Here is a 19,231-nt window from a genome sequence, read left to right on the forward strand (position 1 = left end):
CTCTTGACCTCGTGATTCACCCATCTCAGCCTCCCAAAGGGCTGGGATTACAGGCTTGAGCCACTGCGCTCAGCTCGAGAGATATTTTTAATTGTCAGGACTGGGGGTAAAAGTCACTGATGCTGCTAAACATCCTAGAATACCAGGTCAGCCCCTGCCACAAAAATTATCTGGTCTAAAATGTCAATAAGGTCAAGGTTGGGAAAAATCCATATTTCTATCAGGTGTCTTTTTTTTTTTTTTTTTTTAACTTAAAAGACTTTTTTTTTTTTTTTTGAGATGGAGTTTCGCTCTTGTTACCCAGGCTGGAGTGCAATGGCGCGATCTCGGCTCACTGCAACCTCCGCCTCCTGGGTTCAGGCAATTCTCCTGCCTCAGCCTCCTGAGTAGCTGGGATTACAGGCACGCGCCACCATGCCCAGCTAATTTTTTGTATTTTTAGTAGAGACGGGGTTTCACCATGTTGACCAGGATGGTCTCGATCTCTTGACCTCGTGATCCACCCGCCTCGGCCTCCCAAAGTGCTGGGATTACAGGCTTGAGCCACTGCGCCCGGCTAACTTAAAAGATTTTTAACATTTCTTGTAGTGCAGATCTGCGAGTGATCCATTATTTTAGCTTTTTAATGTCTGCAAATGTGTTCTGCCTTTGTTCTTGAACAATATTTTCACTGGTCTGGAATTCTAGTTTGGCTTACTCTGTTGTCCAGGCTGGACTGGAGTGGTGTGATCATGGCTCACTGCGGCCTTGACTTCCTGCATTCAAGTGATCATCCCACCTCAGCCTCCAGAGTAGCTGGGGCTACTAGTTTTTTCTTTCAGTACTTTAAACATTCTGCTCCACTATCTTCATGGTTGCATTGTATCCAGTGGGAAATCTGTTGTGATCCTTGTCTTCTCCATTCATAATGTCTTTGTTCTCTGGTCATTTTCTTTTTGAATGTTTTGAGCAGTTTAATTATACAGTAGTTTTCTTCAGATTTATGTTCTCTGGTCATTTTCTTTTTGAATGTTTTGAGCAGTTTAATTATACAGTAGTTTTCTTCAGATTTATTCTGTGGCTTACTGTTCTCCCCTACTGAAATAAGCCCTAATGCACAAAGCAATGTGGTGTTTTCAGTCCAGCTTACGAGAACAGACACTATTGCTGGCCATGTTTATATGCTTGGCATCATTCCCTCTAATCCTTTGGGATGGTTCTTTCTTTGGGCTCAGATAAATTTTCCTCATATGCCAATCAGTAGTCTGCTGAGTATCCTAGGGGACCCTTCACAGATCTCCAGAATTCTCTGTGCAGGTCCCTCTCCTCTAGAACTCTATCTTGTGAACTTCTATCTGCTTTGTTCTCCTTAGAGCCTCAACTTTCTATTCAACTCAGGAACTTCATCAGACAGCCACACCCGGGTCTCCCATCGCTGTGTATGTAGCAGTCTGGGAACTCTCTCAAAACAATAAGTCAGGACATTTGTAGGGCTTATCTCATTGGTTTCCCATCTATCAGACATCATTGTATTTTGTTGTTGATGCCCAATGTCTTAAAAGCCATTATTTCATTTATTTTATTTGGAATTATTTCAAGCAGCAGTGCAATTCTGATTCCTGTAAGTCTTCTATGACCAGAAATAAAAGACTGTCCTTCAGTTTTCTAAGGACATGTTTAAATGTCTAAGCATTTTCCCTTTTTTTTTTTTTTTTTTTTTTTTTTTTTTGAGATGAAGTTTTGCGGTTGACCAGGCTGGAGTGCAATGACGTGATCTTGGCTCACCCCAAGCCCCACCAACCAGGCTCAAGCGATTCTCCTGTCTCAGCCTCCTGAGTAACTGGGATTACAGGTGCATGCCACCATGCCTGGCTAATTTTTTTTTATTTTTAGTAGAGATGGGATTTCATATTGGTCAGGCTGGTCTTGAACTCCTGACCTCAGGTGATCTGCCCACCTCGGCCTCCCAAAGTGCTGGGATTACAGGTGTGAGCCACTGTGCCCAGTGTATTTTGCCTTTTTAAAATTAAATTTTTTTCTTAACCTAGGAATGATTTAGAAATACATTAATTTCCAAATGTATGATTTTAATTTGACTTCTATCCTAATTATATCACGTTCTATGGAGAGGGCATTATGATGCCCTGTTTGAAGCCCTCTTCAGATATTCTCCCCCTAACCACCTCACTAGAAGGGCAGGCCAAAAGCCCCCAAATATCAGCCTTCTCTGGGAACTATCCTCAGCTTTAATCTACCTCACCCACTTAAAGCCCAGAACAAATCCATAATCCTCCTTGCTGTCTTCCATTGCTGCTGGCTGACTTTTCTCTAATGTATACTTTCACTGAGGGTGTAGTCCTGTAAGCATCTGGGCTTCTTGTGGAGGCCTCAGTTCCAATTTTCCACCTCCTGCAAGCCCAAGGACTCAAATCATCTTCTTGCATGGCTGATAAAATTCAAGTTCATTGGATACCAATCCACCAAACTGCCTCTTGGCAACCAAAGACACCGTCCACACACTTACCTTTCTAACTTCCATTTCATCTTCATTTTTGGCTTTGAGGATTTATTTCACTTTCTTGAAAATACTTTAAAAGGATATTTAAATTTTATTCAGCATTTCTGTGTGTTTGTAGCCAAAGGGTTTTATGATTACCCAGCTTGCCATGTTGTTTTATCCACTTTTTTTTTTCCTTGATACAGAGTCTCACTCTATTACCCAGGTTGGAGTGCAGTGGTGCAATCTCTGCTCACTGCAACCTCTGCCTTCCGGGTTCAAGTGATTCTCCTGTCTCAGGCTCCCAAGTAACCAGGATTACAGGCATGCACCCCAACACCTGCCTAATTTTTGTATTTTTTTTAGTAAACAGGATTTCACCATGTTAGCCAGGTTGGTCTAGAACTCCTGACCTCAGGTGATCCACCTACCTTGGCCTCCTAAAGCACTGGGATTACAGGCATGAGCCACCATGCCCAACCTGTTCTACTTTTTAAAACATGCTAAATTCTGTGGTTAAACTAACTACAAATGTGACAACATTTTCTTTCTGACTCAGTTAATTGATTGCTAATTTGTCATATGATTGTACAAACTTTGGTATAAGTCTCAATAGTTTTGTAATTTGTCACAAATCTTCTGTGGGAACAGTTGTCTGTTCTTCCAAGGGAAAATGGATAATCATTATAAAAACAGTCATGTAAAGAGTCAAGGCTCCTGGGCTGGACACTGGCTCACATCTGTAATCTCAGTACTTTGGGAGGCCAAGGTGGGAGGGTTGCTTGAGGCTAGGAGCTCAAGATCAGCTTGGGCAAAGCAATATAGTGAGATTCCATCTCTACAAAACAAGAAAAAGAAAAAAGGAAAAAAATCTCAAGGCTCCTAATGGAAAATTTTCTCTGATACCCATTGCAAAGTTTTGTTTTATATCAATTTCAAGGCCCCACTATAGATATGCTGATTTGGTGGGCCTGGGAAATTTATCTGTAGATATAGAATTATCCCTTGTGAATCCCAAACTTGGAGTCCACTAGCTTTAGTTTCAGAGACTGGTTACAGCCTTGTATGTCTATAATCCATAGAGTCAAACTGTGCCATCTGGATTTGAAATAATCAAAGGGAGGAGTGGGAACTAGTCAGGTCCTGTATCTGTGCTGCATCAGAAAGGAGTCTGCCATCTCTTTTTTACCCTCTCAAGCCTATCTTCTGGAGCAGAAAGGGACCTTGGAGAACACGCCTGTTTTTTTTATATAGCCATCTGAGGTCTGCATTGCAGTAGGAGTACTATGTGGCCAGAGAGAGGGTATGACACATATCCCTTTCAAGAAATGAAAGAAGGAAAATTTCTAATGGTTAGAGAGTGCTTACTTATGTATTACTAGCGTGAAAATTACAAACTTCTTATAGTGTTTGAATGAGAAACAAGCCAGAATCACTTCTTTATTCTAAAAACAGACACTATGATGGTCAATATTAGGTGTCAACTTGACGGGATTCAGAGATGCCCAGATGGGTGGGGAAGCACTGTTTCTGTGAGTGTCTGTGAGGGTGATGACAGAAGAGGATGACGTTTGAGTCAGTGGACTGGGAGGGGAAGACTCACCCTCAATGTCAGTGGGCACCACCTTATCAGCTGCCAGCACAGCTAGAAGAAAGCAGGTTCAAGAAGAGGGATAAGAAGCTTGCAGAGTCTCCTGTCTCTTTCTTCCCATGCCAGGTGCTTTGCTTCCTCTCTTCCTGCCCTTGGACATTCTAGGTTCTTCCATCTTTGGACTCTGGGACTTGTACCAGCAACCTCCCAGGGAGTCTCATGCCTCTGGCCTCTGACTGAGGCTGCACTATTAGCTTCCTTGATTTTGAGTCTTTCAGACTTGGACTGAGCCATACTACCAGCTTCTCTCTTTTGTCAGCTTGCAGATGGCCTATGGTAGGACTTTGCTTTGAGCCAAGTCTCCCTAGTAAAATCCCTTATATATATATATTTCCGATTCATTCTGTCCCTCTGGAGAAAGAACCCTGACTAGTATAGCTATTTAAAGAAAAGAAGATTGACCTATTTTTCCCACTCTGAACAAAGAAAGGAATCAGAAAGAAAAAAATATGAGTGCTATTTATAAGAATAGTGATGTTTATTGAAGAAATTATCACTATTTCCTGTGAAAACAATCTCATGACTCCAGTTTTATAATATCAAAGGTGATTAAAGACAGTCTGGTGACGAAAAACAACCTGACAATATGGTGAACTTTTAAATTTTATATTGAATGGGAAAAAAAATCAGAAAAGGAAGTCTTGCTGAGGGTACAGAGCTGCAATAAAATTTAGTCTTAAGGGATTTAGATTCAACAGCTAATAATTACTACTGATTGCTCAGCTACTTAAAGCTGTTTTTTTATTTCAATTTTCTTCCAAGTAAGACCTAACATAGGACACACCATCTATAAAAAAGATTTCTATGTCAAGGGAGACACTTTCCTCTCTAAGCAGAATTCTGTCTTACATATTGCTCTCTAATAAAGGCTATATAAAATAAGATTTTCTTATTTTCCTCTCAACTAAAAAAAGCGTATGTGTTTTTATTCTACACAGGAGCAATTCTCTATAACCAGGATATCTGTGGCTAAAATTATTGCCTCTTTACATTCCTCAGGAATATTCAGGGTACTAAAACCCTAAGTGAATAAATGTGAGTAGACAAGAAAACAAATAACAAGAATGGGCAATACACAGTAGTTTAGTGATGTATATTTCAAAAGCATTGGATTGGGTTTATGTGGGTTTTTTGTTTTGTTCAGTTTTGTTTTTGAGACTGTCTTGCTCCATGGCCTAGGCTACTGTACAGAGTTGTGACCATAGCTCAGTTTAACAGTGAACTTCTGGGCTCAAATGATTCTCCCACCTCAGCCTCCTGAGTACCTAGGACTACAGGTGTATGCAATCATGCCTGATCAGAGCTGATTTTTTGATAGAAAAGAGAGAATAAATGGCAGTACAGAGAGGTACATAGTTGAGAGACACAAAAACTAGCAACTGAGGAATGCAGAGTAAGCACTGTCCTTGGGGAACAGCTAGGTTTCCATTAGAATAAGAATGTGACGGCCAGGCACGGTGGCTCAAGCCTGTAATCCCAGCACTTTGGGAGGCCGAGGCAGGTGGATCACAAGGTCAAGAGATCAAGACCATCCTGGTCAACATGGTGAAATCCCATCTCTACTAAAAATACAAAAAATTAGCTGGGCATGGTGGTGCGTGCCTGTAATCCCAGCTACTCAGGAGGCTGAGGCAGGAGAATTGCCTGAACCCAGGAGGCGGAGGTTGCGGTGAGCCGAGATTGCGCCATTGCACTCCAGCCTGGGTAACAAGAGCGAAACTCCGTCTCAAAAAAAAAAGAATGTGACATTCATTCAAGACCAGCCTGACCAACATGTTGAAACCCCATCTCTACTAAAAATACAAAAAATTAGCCAGGCGTGGTGGCAGGTGCCTATAATCCCAGCTACTCAGGAGGCTGAGGCAGGAGAATCACTTGAACCCAGGAGGCGGAGGTTGCAGTGAGCCAAGATCACACCATTGCATTCCAGCCTGAGTGCTAAGAGCAAAACTTCATCTCAAAAAAAAAAAAAAAAAAAAGGCTGGGTATAGAGGCTCACCCCTATAATCCCAGCACTTTGGGAGGCCGAGGTGGGCATATCACCTGAGGTCAGGAGTTCGAGACCAGCCTATCTCTAAAATACAAAATACAACTCTACTAAAAATATAAAAATTAGCTGGGTGTGGTGGCAAGCATCGGTAATCCCAGCTACTCAGGAGGCTGAAGCAGGAGACTTGCTTGAACCCAGGAAGTGGAGGTTGTAATGAGCTGAGATCATGCCACAGCACTCCAGCATGGGCAACAGAACGAGACTCCATCTCAAAAAAAACAAAAACAAAAACAAAACAAAACAAAACCAACCAACCAAACAAACAAAAAAAACCCGAAGAGACAGTTCCTGATTTCCAGAAGGTATAATGAAAGGGCTTGAAAGGATTGTAAGGGCTGCATGCCTAAACTCTTACTGAAGTAACAGTTGGTAGCCCTGGGAAACTCCTGAAGAAAGGTGGGTGATCAGTTCAAATTATAGCAGAATATTTATCTGAAAAGATGCAGGGACCTGTTGTCAAATGTTTACTCCTACAGCTCAAGGCAGGTATTAGCTTAGAATACGGTGAGGGCCTCCTCAAGGGACTATAATCCTCACCTGCCTGGGGCAAGAAATATAAAGCTCTCCTATATTCAGATCTCTGGGTATGAGATGGTATCAGATCCTTCCTAGAAGATATATTCTTTTGAAGATCACAAAGTCTTCTAAAACAAAAAAGAAAGCCTATCTAAAGAACGAGTTTTAGACACTATGACATGGTGATGAAAAAATGTTTTGGTCAGAGAATATCTGATCAGCAATATAGAAAGCATCAACAATTCCATTCAGGAATGATATATCAGGCTTATCACATGAATGCTGCAAATCTGTTCCAGGCCCTCCAAATCCTGTTTGGAATGACCATGTGAAGGATTATTACATCACAAATGATGTGCAAACCACTATCCTATCAAAATAGGCCAAAATCAGTAATTTTTTTTCACACAAATATACAATCTTCACCCTTCACTTCTTTCCAGTAACACTAAGAAAGAAATACATATGCCTTAAAACTAAATTATGAGGTATAGAGATAGGCCATAAACCTCATTCAGAAAACACTGATAGTATCTTCCCTATAAAACCATGGTCAACTAATTGTCAGATACAATAACCTTTCATTGAGACAGCTACCCGGGAGAACCCCAACTGGTCTCCCACTCACATACAGATCCACCATGGTGGGCAGAGGCACTTTGGTATAATGAAGCAAGCATCAATTTCAAAGTCAGATCTGAGCTCCAATACTGGCTCTGACAACTTACTAGCCAGTCACCCAACCTCACTGACACTCAACTTTCTTGTAATATATTATCAAAACATCTTATCAAAAATCATATTATATTATCATATTATCAAAAATTCCCCAAACAATAATTCACTATGTGCATAAGACAGATGGCACTGGGCTTAGGGATTCACTGTATACACAGGGGAATGGCTGAGTTAAAAATAGGGAGATTCTAAGTGTTCTCAGATTAAGTTCTCATTTTAAGTGCTTAGTTCTTAGACTTTGAGCTAAGCACTTAAAATGTTATAAATATTGGTGGAAGATGGGCTAAGACCTTCAAGAAGGGCTGGTCATAAAGAAAGGCAGAGGAAGATAGAAAACATCTGTTGTATTGATTGCTCAACACCCCTTGCTCCCTTCTTCAGGGCAAGATTTTTCTCAATGACAAAAGGAAGAAACCAGATGAGAAAGCCTCAGCTCCTTTTTCACTTCCTGAATTTGAAGGAGTTGTGCGAAGGTAAGAAGCAGCTGTTGCCACTGTCTTGCCACCATGAGGTTATGAAAAATGAAAGCCAATATGCTGAAAATTATGGAGTTAAAATAGAAGTTTGATGAGGTGCGGAGTTACCAAGCCAAACACGGCACTGCTTACCTCTAGATTTCCCCTTAAGCAATCAATCAATATTCTTAAGGTCTAGGCTGCTAGCACCTGATATTCTGTTCATTACATCTGAAAATATCCTAAGTACTACCTTACACAAAAATTCTCTTTAATCACTCTCCCTAAAGTGGATAGAAATGCTGCTTCAGTATCCTATACTTAAGATTTTATCATTGATCATTTGTCTGGCTTATCATATATTACATGCATTACTCATTCAATCCTCACAACAATCCTGTAAGGTAGGTAACTATTCCTTTTTTACACACAGGTCTAAGGCTCAGAGCAGTTAAGTGACTTGTCCAAAACTGACAAGATAGTACATGACAGAACTGGGGTTAGAACGTGGATCTCTCCAACCCCAAAGTTTGTACTTTTAGCCGTTAAGCTCTATCTACCATGTGAAGACAGTCTCCCACTAGTTTATGTTAATTGGTGACTGTATCTAAAGTTTTTGAGTCTACAATTGTTTCCATCTCATTTTTTTTCTGGTTGTTTAGACATATACTGAAAAGATGAAGCCTAGGTAGTTCTCCATCATCTTCAGATCCTTCCATAACGGTGGGAAAGGAGGGTTCAGTGAATTTTTGCTGTGTTCTTTTAACCTAATAGTGATATTACATATTTTGTTGACAACTCTAAAGTCAGCTTGCCTTAAAATTTAAAAAGACAAAGAATTGGTGTTTATAATTTTACTAAACAGGAAACATGCTCTAAAAGGAAGTGACTCACTCATGGTTCCACTGCTGCTAAATGCCAGTGTCAGAGTGCAATCCCAAGACTTCAGGCTCTATACACTATCCGCCTTTCATAACACTGCTGAGTGAAAATGGGCATGTCTTCATTGCATTTAAAAAATGTTGTACTTTTTTTCTTGAATATAAAATTAGTATATTTTCATGTAGAAAATCTAGAAAGCATAGAAAAGTATGCAGCAGAAAATAGAAACCATCTAAAATCCTATCACCCAGAGATGATCACTGTTAACGTTTTGGTTTACTTCCTTCCCATTTTTTCCTATGCATAAATATTTTCTAAAATTTTGGATTGTATGTTGTTGTTTTCTTTTCTTTTATCTTCCATCTTATCCAAATCATTTCCCCATGGCATTAAATCAATCATCTTTAAAAATGTTTACAAAGGCTGCAGAACCATCATATGGATATCCCATCATTCAGTTCAACCGTGTAATGTTGATAATCTAGTTTTCTTCTTTCAGTCATATATGATGCTGGCATGAACATCCCTTTCCTTAATCTTTGTTTACTTCTAATTATTTTCCCTGTATGATTCTTAGAAGTAGAGTTAAGGTTGATAATTTTTAGAAAAGCAGCAATCAGCCCTACTATGTACAGTATTTGTTATTTGTGAGGTTTCTTTCTCCTCATTATGTTTTCTCTGGTGTTGAATAAGCTGTGAGCTATACCGATAGGCTTTCCCACACTCACTACATTTATAGGGTTTCTCCTTAGTGTGAGTTCTCAAATGTAGAATAACTTGAGAAGTCTGCCTGAAGGTTTTCCCACATTCGTTACATTTATAGGGTTTCTCTCCAGTGTGAACTCTCTGATGATCAACAAGGTTTCGATTAGAAGTAAAAGCCTTCCCACACTCATTACATTTGTAAGGTTTTTCTCTACGATGAAGTCTCTGGTGTTCATTAAGGGTCTTCCTTAAGATGAAAGCTTTTCCACAGTCATCACATTCATAAGCCTTCTCCCCAGTGTGAATTCTCTGATGGTCCATAATCTTTGTATTTGAACCACATGTTTTCCCACATTCCTTACACTTATAAACCTTCTTTCCTCTGTGCATTCGCTGATGTTGAGTAAGGTTTGAACTACGGCTAAAGGCTTTCCCACACTCAATACAAGTGTAGGGCTTCTCTCCAGTGTGAACTCTGTGATGTGATATAAGGCCTGAACTCCGACTAAAGGCTTTCCCACACTCTTTACATTTGTAAGTTTTCTCCCCACTGTGGATTCCCTGGTGCCGAATAAGATGTGACTTTCCACTGAAAGATTTCCCACATTCACTGCATGTATAGGGCTTCAGTCCAGTGTGGATTCTCCGATGAACAACAAGGTTAGAGCTATGGCTGAAGGCTTTTCCACACTCCTTACACTTATAGGGTTTCTCTCCTGTGTGGATTCGCTCATGTACTGTGAGGTTTGCACTCTGACTAAAGGCTTTCCCACACTCAGTACATACATACTGTCTCTTTTCAGCCTGAACTCTCTCGTTCGTTGCAGGGTCACAGCATTGACTACTGTCTTTTTCAGATTCTTGGTCACTCCCTTCTGTGAGTACTTTATCATCTTTAACTGTCTTATGTTTGAAATTTCTTGTCTTTCCCTTCATTTTCTCCTGCTTGGAACATACCAGTGTCCTCTCTAGTCTTCTCTTTCCCTTCAGAGGAGCCTTCTAAATTTTGACTTCCTGGGCAACGTCTCTGTGGAATTCTCTTGAAAGTATATATGATTCTGATTTTTCAGGAATGATTCTTTGGAATTAACACCTCCTCAGTCCCAGTTTCACCATCTGACAGGAGAAATAGAAATTGCACATGTCACCTATTCTCTGTACTAGAAGAAGGAGAACTATCCAAGGAAAAGATGTGGAGACATATGGAAGGGTTAAATGTTCAAAGGCAGGGGAACTGATCAAAAAGATGAAAAAAATGAAGTTAAACTTAGAGGCCAATGTAAAGGCTTTGGAAAGCCAGGGGCTGAGGGGAGCCCAACAGGTCCAGCATCAGAAAAAGCAATGAATTGTATAAAATCCAGGTACTAGATCCAAGTCTATATCCTTGCATGTAAGCCCCATCTTGTTAAGTGGTAACACAATTCTTCCAATATCACATCATAGCCTAGTCAGTCACATCATAGCCTACTTTACAGGGGCCAGGCTGTAGCAGGATCCAGTTTTATATGCAAGTTTACTCTGTCTGCTTTTCACCATGCTGTCATTCTGACAGACTGAGACTACTTGGTGGGTGAATCTGAGAGGCTAAATTGGGAAAGAAGGTTAGTTAAAGCATGGCAGATTAAACTATGATAGGATCTTGCATGGCATAAAGTATTTAAGGATGGCAAAAGCATCAGAGTAGGGACAGCATAACCAAGAGATGCCAATACATGAAACCAAACATCAGCATAAGCAGGAATTTCCCAACTGGTTTGACATGAAACTCTGGACACACAGGTAACCAGAGCAGATCTTAGAAGGAGTTGGGCTGTAAGAGGAAACAAAAAGATAACTACATGATACTGACACATGACTAATTTTCCTTTTACTATGCTCCTTTATGGACTTGTCTATATGTATATTGTCAGACAATTAAATATATGGTAGATATTATTTTGTATTCTATTTCTTGGAGTTTATTTATTTTTTAGTTGATAAAAAAGTATATATATTTAGGGCATACATGTTTTGATAAATGTTTACACATGGAACAGGTAAATCAAGCTAATTAACATATCTATTATCTCACATACTTATCATTTTTTCATAGTAAGAACATTTAAAAATTCTATTGGTCATTTTCAAGTCAAGTATGTTGATATTAACTATAATTACCATGTTATGCGATAGATTTCCTCAATTTATTCCTCCTATCTAACAGAAATTTTGTGTCCTTTGACCAACAAACATCTCCCTAATGCCTGCCTCACTTATTTATTTATTTATTTTTTTGAGACAAAGTCTTGCTCTGTCACCCAAGCTAGAATGCAGTGGTGCAATCTCAGCTCACTACAGCCTCTGCCTCCCTGACTCAACCTCCTGAGTAACTGGGATTACAGGCATCTCCCACCATGCCTAACTAATTTTTGTATTTTTTAAGTAGAGATGGGTTCAAGGCCAGGCTGGTCTTGAACTCCTGACCTCAGGTGATGTGACTGCCTTGGCGTCCCAAAGTTCTAGGATTACAGGCGTGAGCCACTGCGCCTGGTCTCCACTTAATTTTTTATGCATGTTTTTCCACATTGCTATTTAATCTTCATATAATCACTGAATTTCTTATAATTTACCTACCATTTTGCTAGTGTTAGATACTTCTGTTGTTCCTTGAGGTTAACTACTATCAATAATGCTATCATAATCTCTTTATACACACAAAATTTTCTTCCTATTAAAATATAATTTTAGGAGAAAAGTTCCACAAATGAATTAGTTGGATCAGAAGGAGTGAAACTATTGTGCAGTGTTTCTTGTTGCTATTCAAAAAATTTTGATGGGCTGAGCACAGTGGCACATGTTTGTAATCCCAGCACTTTGGAAGGCTGAAGTGGGAGAATCGCTTGAGCCCAAAAGTTTGAGACCAGTCAGGGTCAGACAAGGAGACTATATCTCTACAAAAATTTTAAAATTAGCTAGGCATGGTGGTGTGCACCTGTAGTCCCAGCTACTCAGGAGGCTGAAGTGGGAGGATTGCTGGAGCCCAGGAGGTCCAGGCTGCAGTGAGCCCTGATTATGCTGCTGCACTCCAGCCTGGGTGATAGAGCAAGACTTTGTCTTAAAAAATTTTTTTAAAGTTTGACTAATTTTTGTCCCATAGCCTTTTGATAAATGGAGCCACTTTCTGGAGAAGGGAGATAGCAAATCGTGGTACTTGAGACTAGCAAAAAGATAACTGCACATATTCAAGTTCACATCTCAGAAGTGTGGGTGGCCACTGATTCCATACACAGGCACATGCACACAAACTCATGCCCAAAATATGAAGGGTAGGAAGAGACAATGGTGAGGGAGGGTGGATTCTTGGCAGGATCCTGGGCTAACTCATATCCAACTGCTGCTGCCTCTCCTAATCATATAGGATGAAGCAGGTGGAGAAAGCAGTGCAAAGCCAGTTCTGTGAGAACGTTGATCGTTTTTTCTGAATTTCTTTTCAATTTCTAATCTCTGCAACTTCTCTTTTATTCGTATATGTCTTAAACTCATAACTAATGAGCACTCTATTCTGTATATATCCCTGTTATGGGTCTAATACAGGGAAAATTTAAAGAAGCACTGTTATGGACTGAATGTTTGTGTCCCCCTAACATTTGTATGTTAAAGCTCTAACCCACAATGTGACTGTATTTGAAGATAGGGCCTCTAAGGAGAAAATTAAGGTTAAAAAAGGTCATGAGGGTGGACCCTGATCCAAAAGAATTAGTGTCCTTATAAAAAGAGACACAAGAAAGCTCTCTCAAATGCTTTCCCTCTCTCCACACACATACACACAAAGGCCATGAGAATACATAGCAAAAAGATGGCTAGCTCCAAGCCAGGATGAGAGCCCCCTACCAGAAACTGAAATGGCCAGGCACATGAATCTCAGACTTCTAGGCTCCAGAACTGTGAGAAAATAAGTTTCTGATGTTTGAGCCACTCAGTTTATGGCATTTTGTTATGGTAACCCAAGCAGACTAATAAAGCATGAAATATTATACTTCCCTATAAAGAGCTTACAATGGAGTAGTATGGCAAAAGAGTAAGAGAGCAAATTCAAATTTACGATTTACCCAAGCAGGAGATGAAGGGGACTAGGGGATGGAGGGAGCAATTACCAGGGTATGGAATGATGGAGAAAAGCATTTTTTTTCAGTATCTCCAGTAATGGCTATAAGCAAGAGAAAGGCATTTTAAAAAGCCAGAATTTTGGCTGAGCCCTGGATAATAAGCAGTGTTTTCTAAAAAAGAAAAAAAAAGGCACAGGGTTGGTATACATGAAAATAAATAGGAGATCATAATATTATATAAGCTTCAAGTAGGCAGGGATTTTGTCAATCCTGCTTACCCTGCATTCCTAATACTACAACAGTTCCAGGCACATGGTAAACACTCACTATTTTTTGTTGTTGAATGAACAAATGAAGAAAGAATCAAGCTGCCTCAAGTGATTCCAACCAGAATACTGAAATTACAAGATGAAAAATATGAATATAAACTGATGGTCAAAGGGAAACAATTTCTAAAGAGAAGAATGAAATCTATCCTTAATTTTCTTTTTCCATTCTATATTCTTTTTTCTACCTTGCTATTCTCCACTCTTGTTATTTTCCCTCTTTTTCTCACTTAACAATATAGTTTTTCAAGCATTGCTATGCACTTCCCCTAGGTCCTCCCCTACCACCTCCCAGAACATCCACATTTCTCTCAGCTTAATGAAATGGAAAACAGAGGAGAGGGGAAGCTGGGATAACCCATGGGGAGTAAATTGAGGGAAACAGAAAGTAAAGAATCCAAGAGGTGTCAAGTGGGGCAATCATATATCCTGGTTTTCCCAGCATAGTGCTAGTTTAAGCCTACTATCCCAGCATCACATTTAACAGTGGCCCCCTTAACTCACAAAAGTATTCCAGTTTGGACAATAAATTTTGCATTACCCTACCCAAAAGTGAAATGAGGAAAAGAACTCTTTAGGAATATTAGCCCAGATAGATTAGAGGAGGTTAAAAAGAAAAGAGGAAGGGAAATGAATTAGGATACAACACTAGGAATGCAGTATAGATGAACACTGGAGGGCCTGGCATGTTGTAGGTACCCAATAAATGTTTGTTGAATGAATGAACAAATAAATAAGATAGCAAGACCCTAATCCAAGACGAGAGAACAGAGAACAATGAAGTCTTGTTATTTTCAGGAACGCATCCACATGTATAACGCACATATCCATATATACTTTGAAAACAGAGGATGGACTGAAGGAAACAATTCAAGGTCATCAGATCCATGTATGACTACCAAGTGTGGTAGTGACACTAAGCAAGATGGAGACAGGCAAAAACATTTTAGACAAGGGGAAGAAGAATATATCACAAAGGCAAATTTAAGAATGATAAAACAGAAAGGATAGAGGGAGTCATGAAAATGTATAAGCTTACTGAGGGCTGGGCACAGAGGCTCACTTCTTTAATCGCAGCACTTTGGTAGGCTGAGGTGGGAGGACTGCCTGAGCCCACGTGTTTGATCAGCACGGGCAAAAAATGTTTAAAAAGTGAGCCAGGTGTGGTGGTACATGCCTGTGGTCCCAGCTGCTTGGGAGAGTGAGGGAGGTTGAGGCTGCAGAGAGCCATGATTATGACACCACACTCCAGCCTGGGAGACAGAACTTGTCTCAAAATAAAGAAATAAATTTTAAAAATAAAAACACATAAGCTTACTGAGAAAGGGATTTGGGTTAGAAGAGTGATATCATTTAGATGTTCCCTCCAAATCTCAAGATGAAACATAATCTTCAATGTTGGAGGTGGGCCTGGTGGGAGGTGACTGGATCATGGGGGTGGATTTCTCATGAATGGCTTATTGTATCACCATCCTCTTGGTCCTGTCCTTGTGACAGTGAGTGAGTTCTCAGGAGATCATGTTGTTTAAAAGTGTGTGGTATCTCCTCTCTTGCTCTCGCTCCTGTTCTCACCATGTTCTGCCTCCTCCCGCTTCACCTTCCACCATGAATAAAAGCTTCCTGAGGCCTCCCCAGAAACTGAACAGACGCTGGCACCATGCTTCCAGTACAACCTGCAGAACCATAAGCCAATTTAAACTCTTTACAATTTACCCAGTTGCAGGCATTTCTGTATAGCAACACAAGAATGGCCTAACACAAAAGGGCAGGTAGGGAGAAAGAGAAATGCATAGCAACGCACCATGAAAAAGCCCAGGGTAGTGATAGAGGAGCTGAGGAGGAAGCAGGACCAGACAGGAGATCAAAGAGGGCCAAATGAGGAGAATTTGATAAAAAAGAAAACTGTTTGCTGCCCTCTACCTGATTGGATGGCAAATTCCCTCAGAAATCCTGTTAGAATTCTCAGGTTCTAAGGAAGTAGGGTCTTGGCTGGAGAAGTTTGGTGGGAAACATGAGGCCACGGGCCAGTAAGACACTAAGGGAATCTAGGAAACTGTACACAAAAGCAAAATCTCAGACAGCCAGTGAATGCATGAGGACCAATAAGGCCTTGCAGATCTCTAAGTCACAGATCTCTGAGACTGGTAGGTATGTGTTCTATTCCTAGTACCACCATCCATTTCAGTCTGTGAAAAATCCACGAAGTGTAGAGTCTTACTCTGAGAGAGAGAGGGAGGCGGAGGGAGAGAGAGAAGGGGGTGGGGAAGGAGGGAGAGAGGAAAGAGAGACTTTACTTGGACGCTGTCTTCCTTTAATTCACTAGCATCACATGCCTGTGCCTCTGAGCAATGGTTACATGGTCCTTGGTTATTGATTAGGTGCAGTGGAGTAAGGAATAAGAGGAAATACCCAAAAATAAATTCAAGGGATGGATAAGTGAAATGTAAACATTGAAAGAAAAAGAATTAGAAGAAAATATCAAGGGACTACTTGATCTCAGGGAAAGGTCTAAGCCTCAAGTATAAAACAAAGGCTAACACCATATGAAAAAGCTCATATATCTAACACATAAAAATTTCTGTATTTCCAAAAACACCACAACAAATCAATAATATAGAGCTTGCCTTATACTAGAATTGCTTGAGTGTATGTCTGTGTCCCTCTTCACATGTATGCATTAAGCTCTATGCCCTTGGAGAGCGAAGCCCATGAGATTTGCCTGTGGATACCACACAGAGTCTGACGCAAAGAGGGCTCAGTCGGTGTTGTTTTATTTGAAATGGTAAATTAAATAGGTTTAAGATTCTATCTAATACCTGGAGTGCACATACGGATGCTGAGAGCCAAATCCTCACATCATTACCACCATCCCTTCTCTACATGTTTGTCCTTTTTGTGCTTCATATTGTCTGGGAAACACCATAACGGTGAATTTGCATTCTTGGCAATTCTGTCTCAACAGAGCCACCCCAGGGACTAAATTCCCTAAGAGATTGACCTGGTCCCACTATTCAGAGACTCTCAGTATGTCAGAGTGGGAAGAAACCTCCCAGTCTTCCCAGTCTTATATCCAAATGTACAGATGGAAAACTTGGAACTTAGAGGAAAGCTGGGACTCAAATCCAAGTCCCATGACATCCAATTTTGAGTTCTATTACATCACCCTTATTCCCATCTCAAACAAAGCTCTACTCCTCAAGGTCCAGAGGCCCCCTGCCCACTTCAGTGCTTTTCTCCTATTTGATAAATAACCACTGAGAAAAGCTCCCTTTTAACCTTGGTGCTCACAAGCAGGATTCCTGTGCCCAGATTAACTTCACAATCTAGGCCTCACCTTCCCAGGAGAGAACGGGGTGACTCACCCATATTCCTGTGCACAGCAGCCTCAATCCAAAGGATCCGCCCAGCACGGCTCTTGCCTGATCTCCTCCTTGGGTTCAGTGAAGAAGTTCCTAAGAGGGTCTGGAGTCACTGTAAACAGATATAAATGACTGAGTTCTCTGAGACCTGAATTCCAAATGAACGCTCAGGGCAGTGTCCCATCTTTGGGGAACTTCCCTTCCTACAGAACTGTGGGCAATAAGAAGGATCATTTCCAGTGTAAAGATGAGGGAATGAAGCTCACAGGGGCTGAACGACTTGTCCAAGCTCCCATACCTAGTGAGTGATGAAGAGCCTTCTGTGTTTACAGGGAATCCTAATTCCATCACACCACAGCCTCCCCTTTTCATCCACTCCATTGATATCTAAAAGCTTCCATATTCTCCTCTAACCGCAAAAGGCAGTGCAGTGGAGAACTTTGCAATCCAGCATTCCACAGAAAGTTTGCACAAGGGGGATGAGAGGGAAAACTCTGCTGAGTCAAGGGTCTTCAGGGAGACAGAAAGAAATAAAACTTTAAAGGACCACTAGAAAAAGAATGTTTCTTTTTCTGTTTACCCATTTCTTAGGATGAATAAGCCTCAAATATGTTTTGTGTTTCCCCCTCCAGATCCCCAGGCTCTGCTTCTAACCCTTCAAGCTTGTTCCATTTCTTCCCTAGCAGAATTTAGTTCTGCCCTGTACACAACCGTAACCCCAGGACCTAGCACACTACTGGGTTGGTGTTCAATAAATATTTGTTGAACGAATGAATCATTAACCTTGGGCGAGACTCCGCCCTCCTCTCTGGGCCCCAGGTTCCTCACTGGTACGGGAAGGGATACTGGACTGGTGATCTGAGTCACATACCCAGGGGCTGTGGAGTCCTCTGGGAGCCTGGGCGGGACCCGACCGCTATTACCCGACGGCCCGCTGCCTGGGAGTGCGGACGACCCCGTGCTGTCACTGCGGCCAGCCTGGTCCGAGGGAGCAGCTGCGAGGAGTCGGAGACCAGACCCAAGACAAAGGGGCAGCAATAACGAAAGAAGGCGGAGGCCCGCAACGACCCCTTGGTTGCCGCGCCATCTCAGCAGCGGGCAGCCGCAGAGGAGCCCTGGCCTCCCGGCCTGCGTCTCCCACACGCTCCCGGAACCCGGCCCAACCCCTCACGCCAGGCTGTGGAGGGCCCCTCACCGAAAGCGCCAGACCCACATCCTGAACAAAGCGCAGAAGGAACTGCGTCAGCGACTCCCAGCTAACTCCCACCTGCCCCTCCGGCCCTTCTAGGCTGCGTGGGGTTTTCACATCTCTGTGCCCGCGGGCTGGAGTCCCCTCGCCCCTCGGAAGCCCCGCGCGGTCCGCCGGCGCTCTGGCCCCGCCTCCCTCCCGGGCTTTGCCCAATCATTGGATGGGAGGGCTTGGCGAGTTCAGCCAATGTGAGGAGGGCGCTGGAAGGGGTGGAAGTGGGAGGGGGACTTGGTCAGGGCTGAAAGAGACCTAGCCTCTGGACGGCCAGGCTGCCAGCCTCAGGCTGAGACTCCCTGAAGTTACGCCCCCAGCTCCGGTTGCTGAGCAGAGAGATCATCTTTCCTTCCACAGATCTGCGTCATTCAGCCTCAAAGCCAGGATCAGCTATGGTTTAGTAGCAGCATATGAAGAGACGTTTCGGGTGCCTACTATGTCACTCACTGTTCCAGGCCCTGCTAATACAGTAGTGAAGAAAATGAACTGTCTGCCCCATTGGGTTTACATTCAAGTCAAGGGAGACAATGATAAATAAATATGCAGAACGTAGTAGTAAAGGGAGAGAGGGAGATGGTGGTGGGATTATTTTATAGATGACAGGGAGGGCAGAGACAGGAAGTGGGCAATTGAACTATGTGGCTATCTGGGGGGAAGAGTATTCCCATAGGCAGCAAAGGAGCAAAATTCTTTAATCAGGAGTGGGGTGGAGAGGGTGCACGTTTAGGACCTTGTAGACTATGGA

At 41.8% G+C, this 19,231-nt stretch overlaps 2 protein-coding genes across 6 annotated transcripts in view; both read right to left on the bottom strand.

Moving 5' to 3' along the window:
• ZNF197 (zinc finger protein 197) overlaps positions 1 to 17,332 on the bottom strand; it is a 55,799-nt gene extending 38,467 nt beyond the window's left edge. For 2 of the 4 annotated variants that reach the window (XM_010336989.3, XM_074404001.1), the window contains exon 1: positions 17,247 to 17,307. In XM_010336989.3, coding sequence (XP_010335291.1) covers positions 17,247 to 17,250 — 4 coding nt within the window. In that variant the 5' untranslated portion in view covers positions 17,251 to 17,307. Of the gene's footprint in view, positions 1 to 17,246 lie in introns of all 4 variants that reach the window. The other 2 variants (XM_074404005.1, XM_074404008.1) reach the window with 2 other exon arrangements.
• ZNF660 (zinc finger protein 660) overlaps positions 4,587 to 19,231 on the bottom strand; it is a 39,004-nt gene continuing 24,359 nt past the window's right edge. The window contains exons 7-9 of one of the 2 annotated variants that reach the window (XM_003926227.3): positions 14,370 to 14,378; positions 12,992 to 12,997; positions 4,587 to 10,210 (exon numbers count right to left, since the gene is read on the bottom strand). In XM_003926227.3, the coding sequence (XP_003926276.2) occupies positions 9,354 to 10,210; positions 12,992 to 12,997; positions 14,370 to 14,378 (872 nt within the window). In that variant the 3' untranslated portion in view covers positions 4,587 to 9,353. Of the gene's footprint in view, positions 10,590 to 12,991; positions 12,998 to 14,369; positions 14,379 to 17,246; positions 17,335 to 19,231 lie in introns of those variants that run through there. The other variant, XM_074404010.1, reaches the window with a different exon arrangement.

Source organism: Saimiri boliviensis, chromosome 8 (assembly GCF_048565385.1).
Source record: "Saimiri boliviensis isolate mSaiBol1 chromosome 8, mSaiBol1.pri, whole genome shotgun sequence".
Classification (NCBI taxonomy): Eukaryota; Metazoa; Chordata; class Mammalia; order Primates; family Cebidae; genus Saimiri; species Saimiri boliviensis.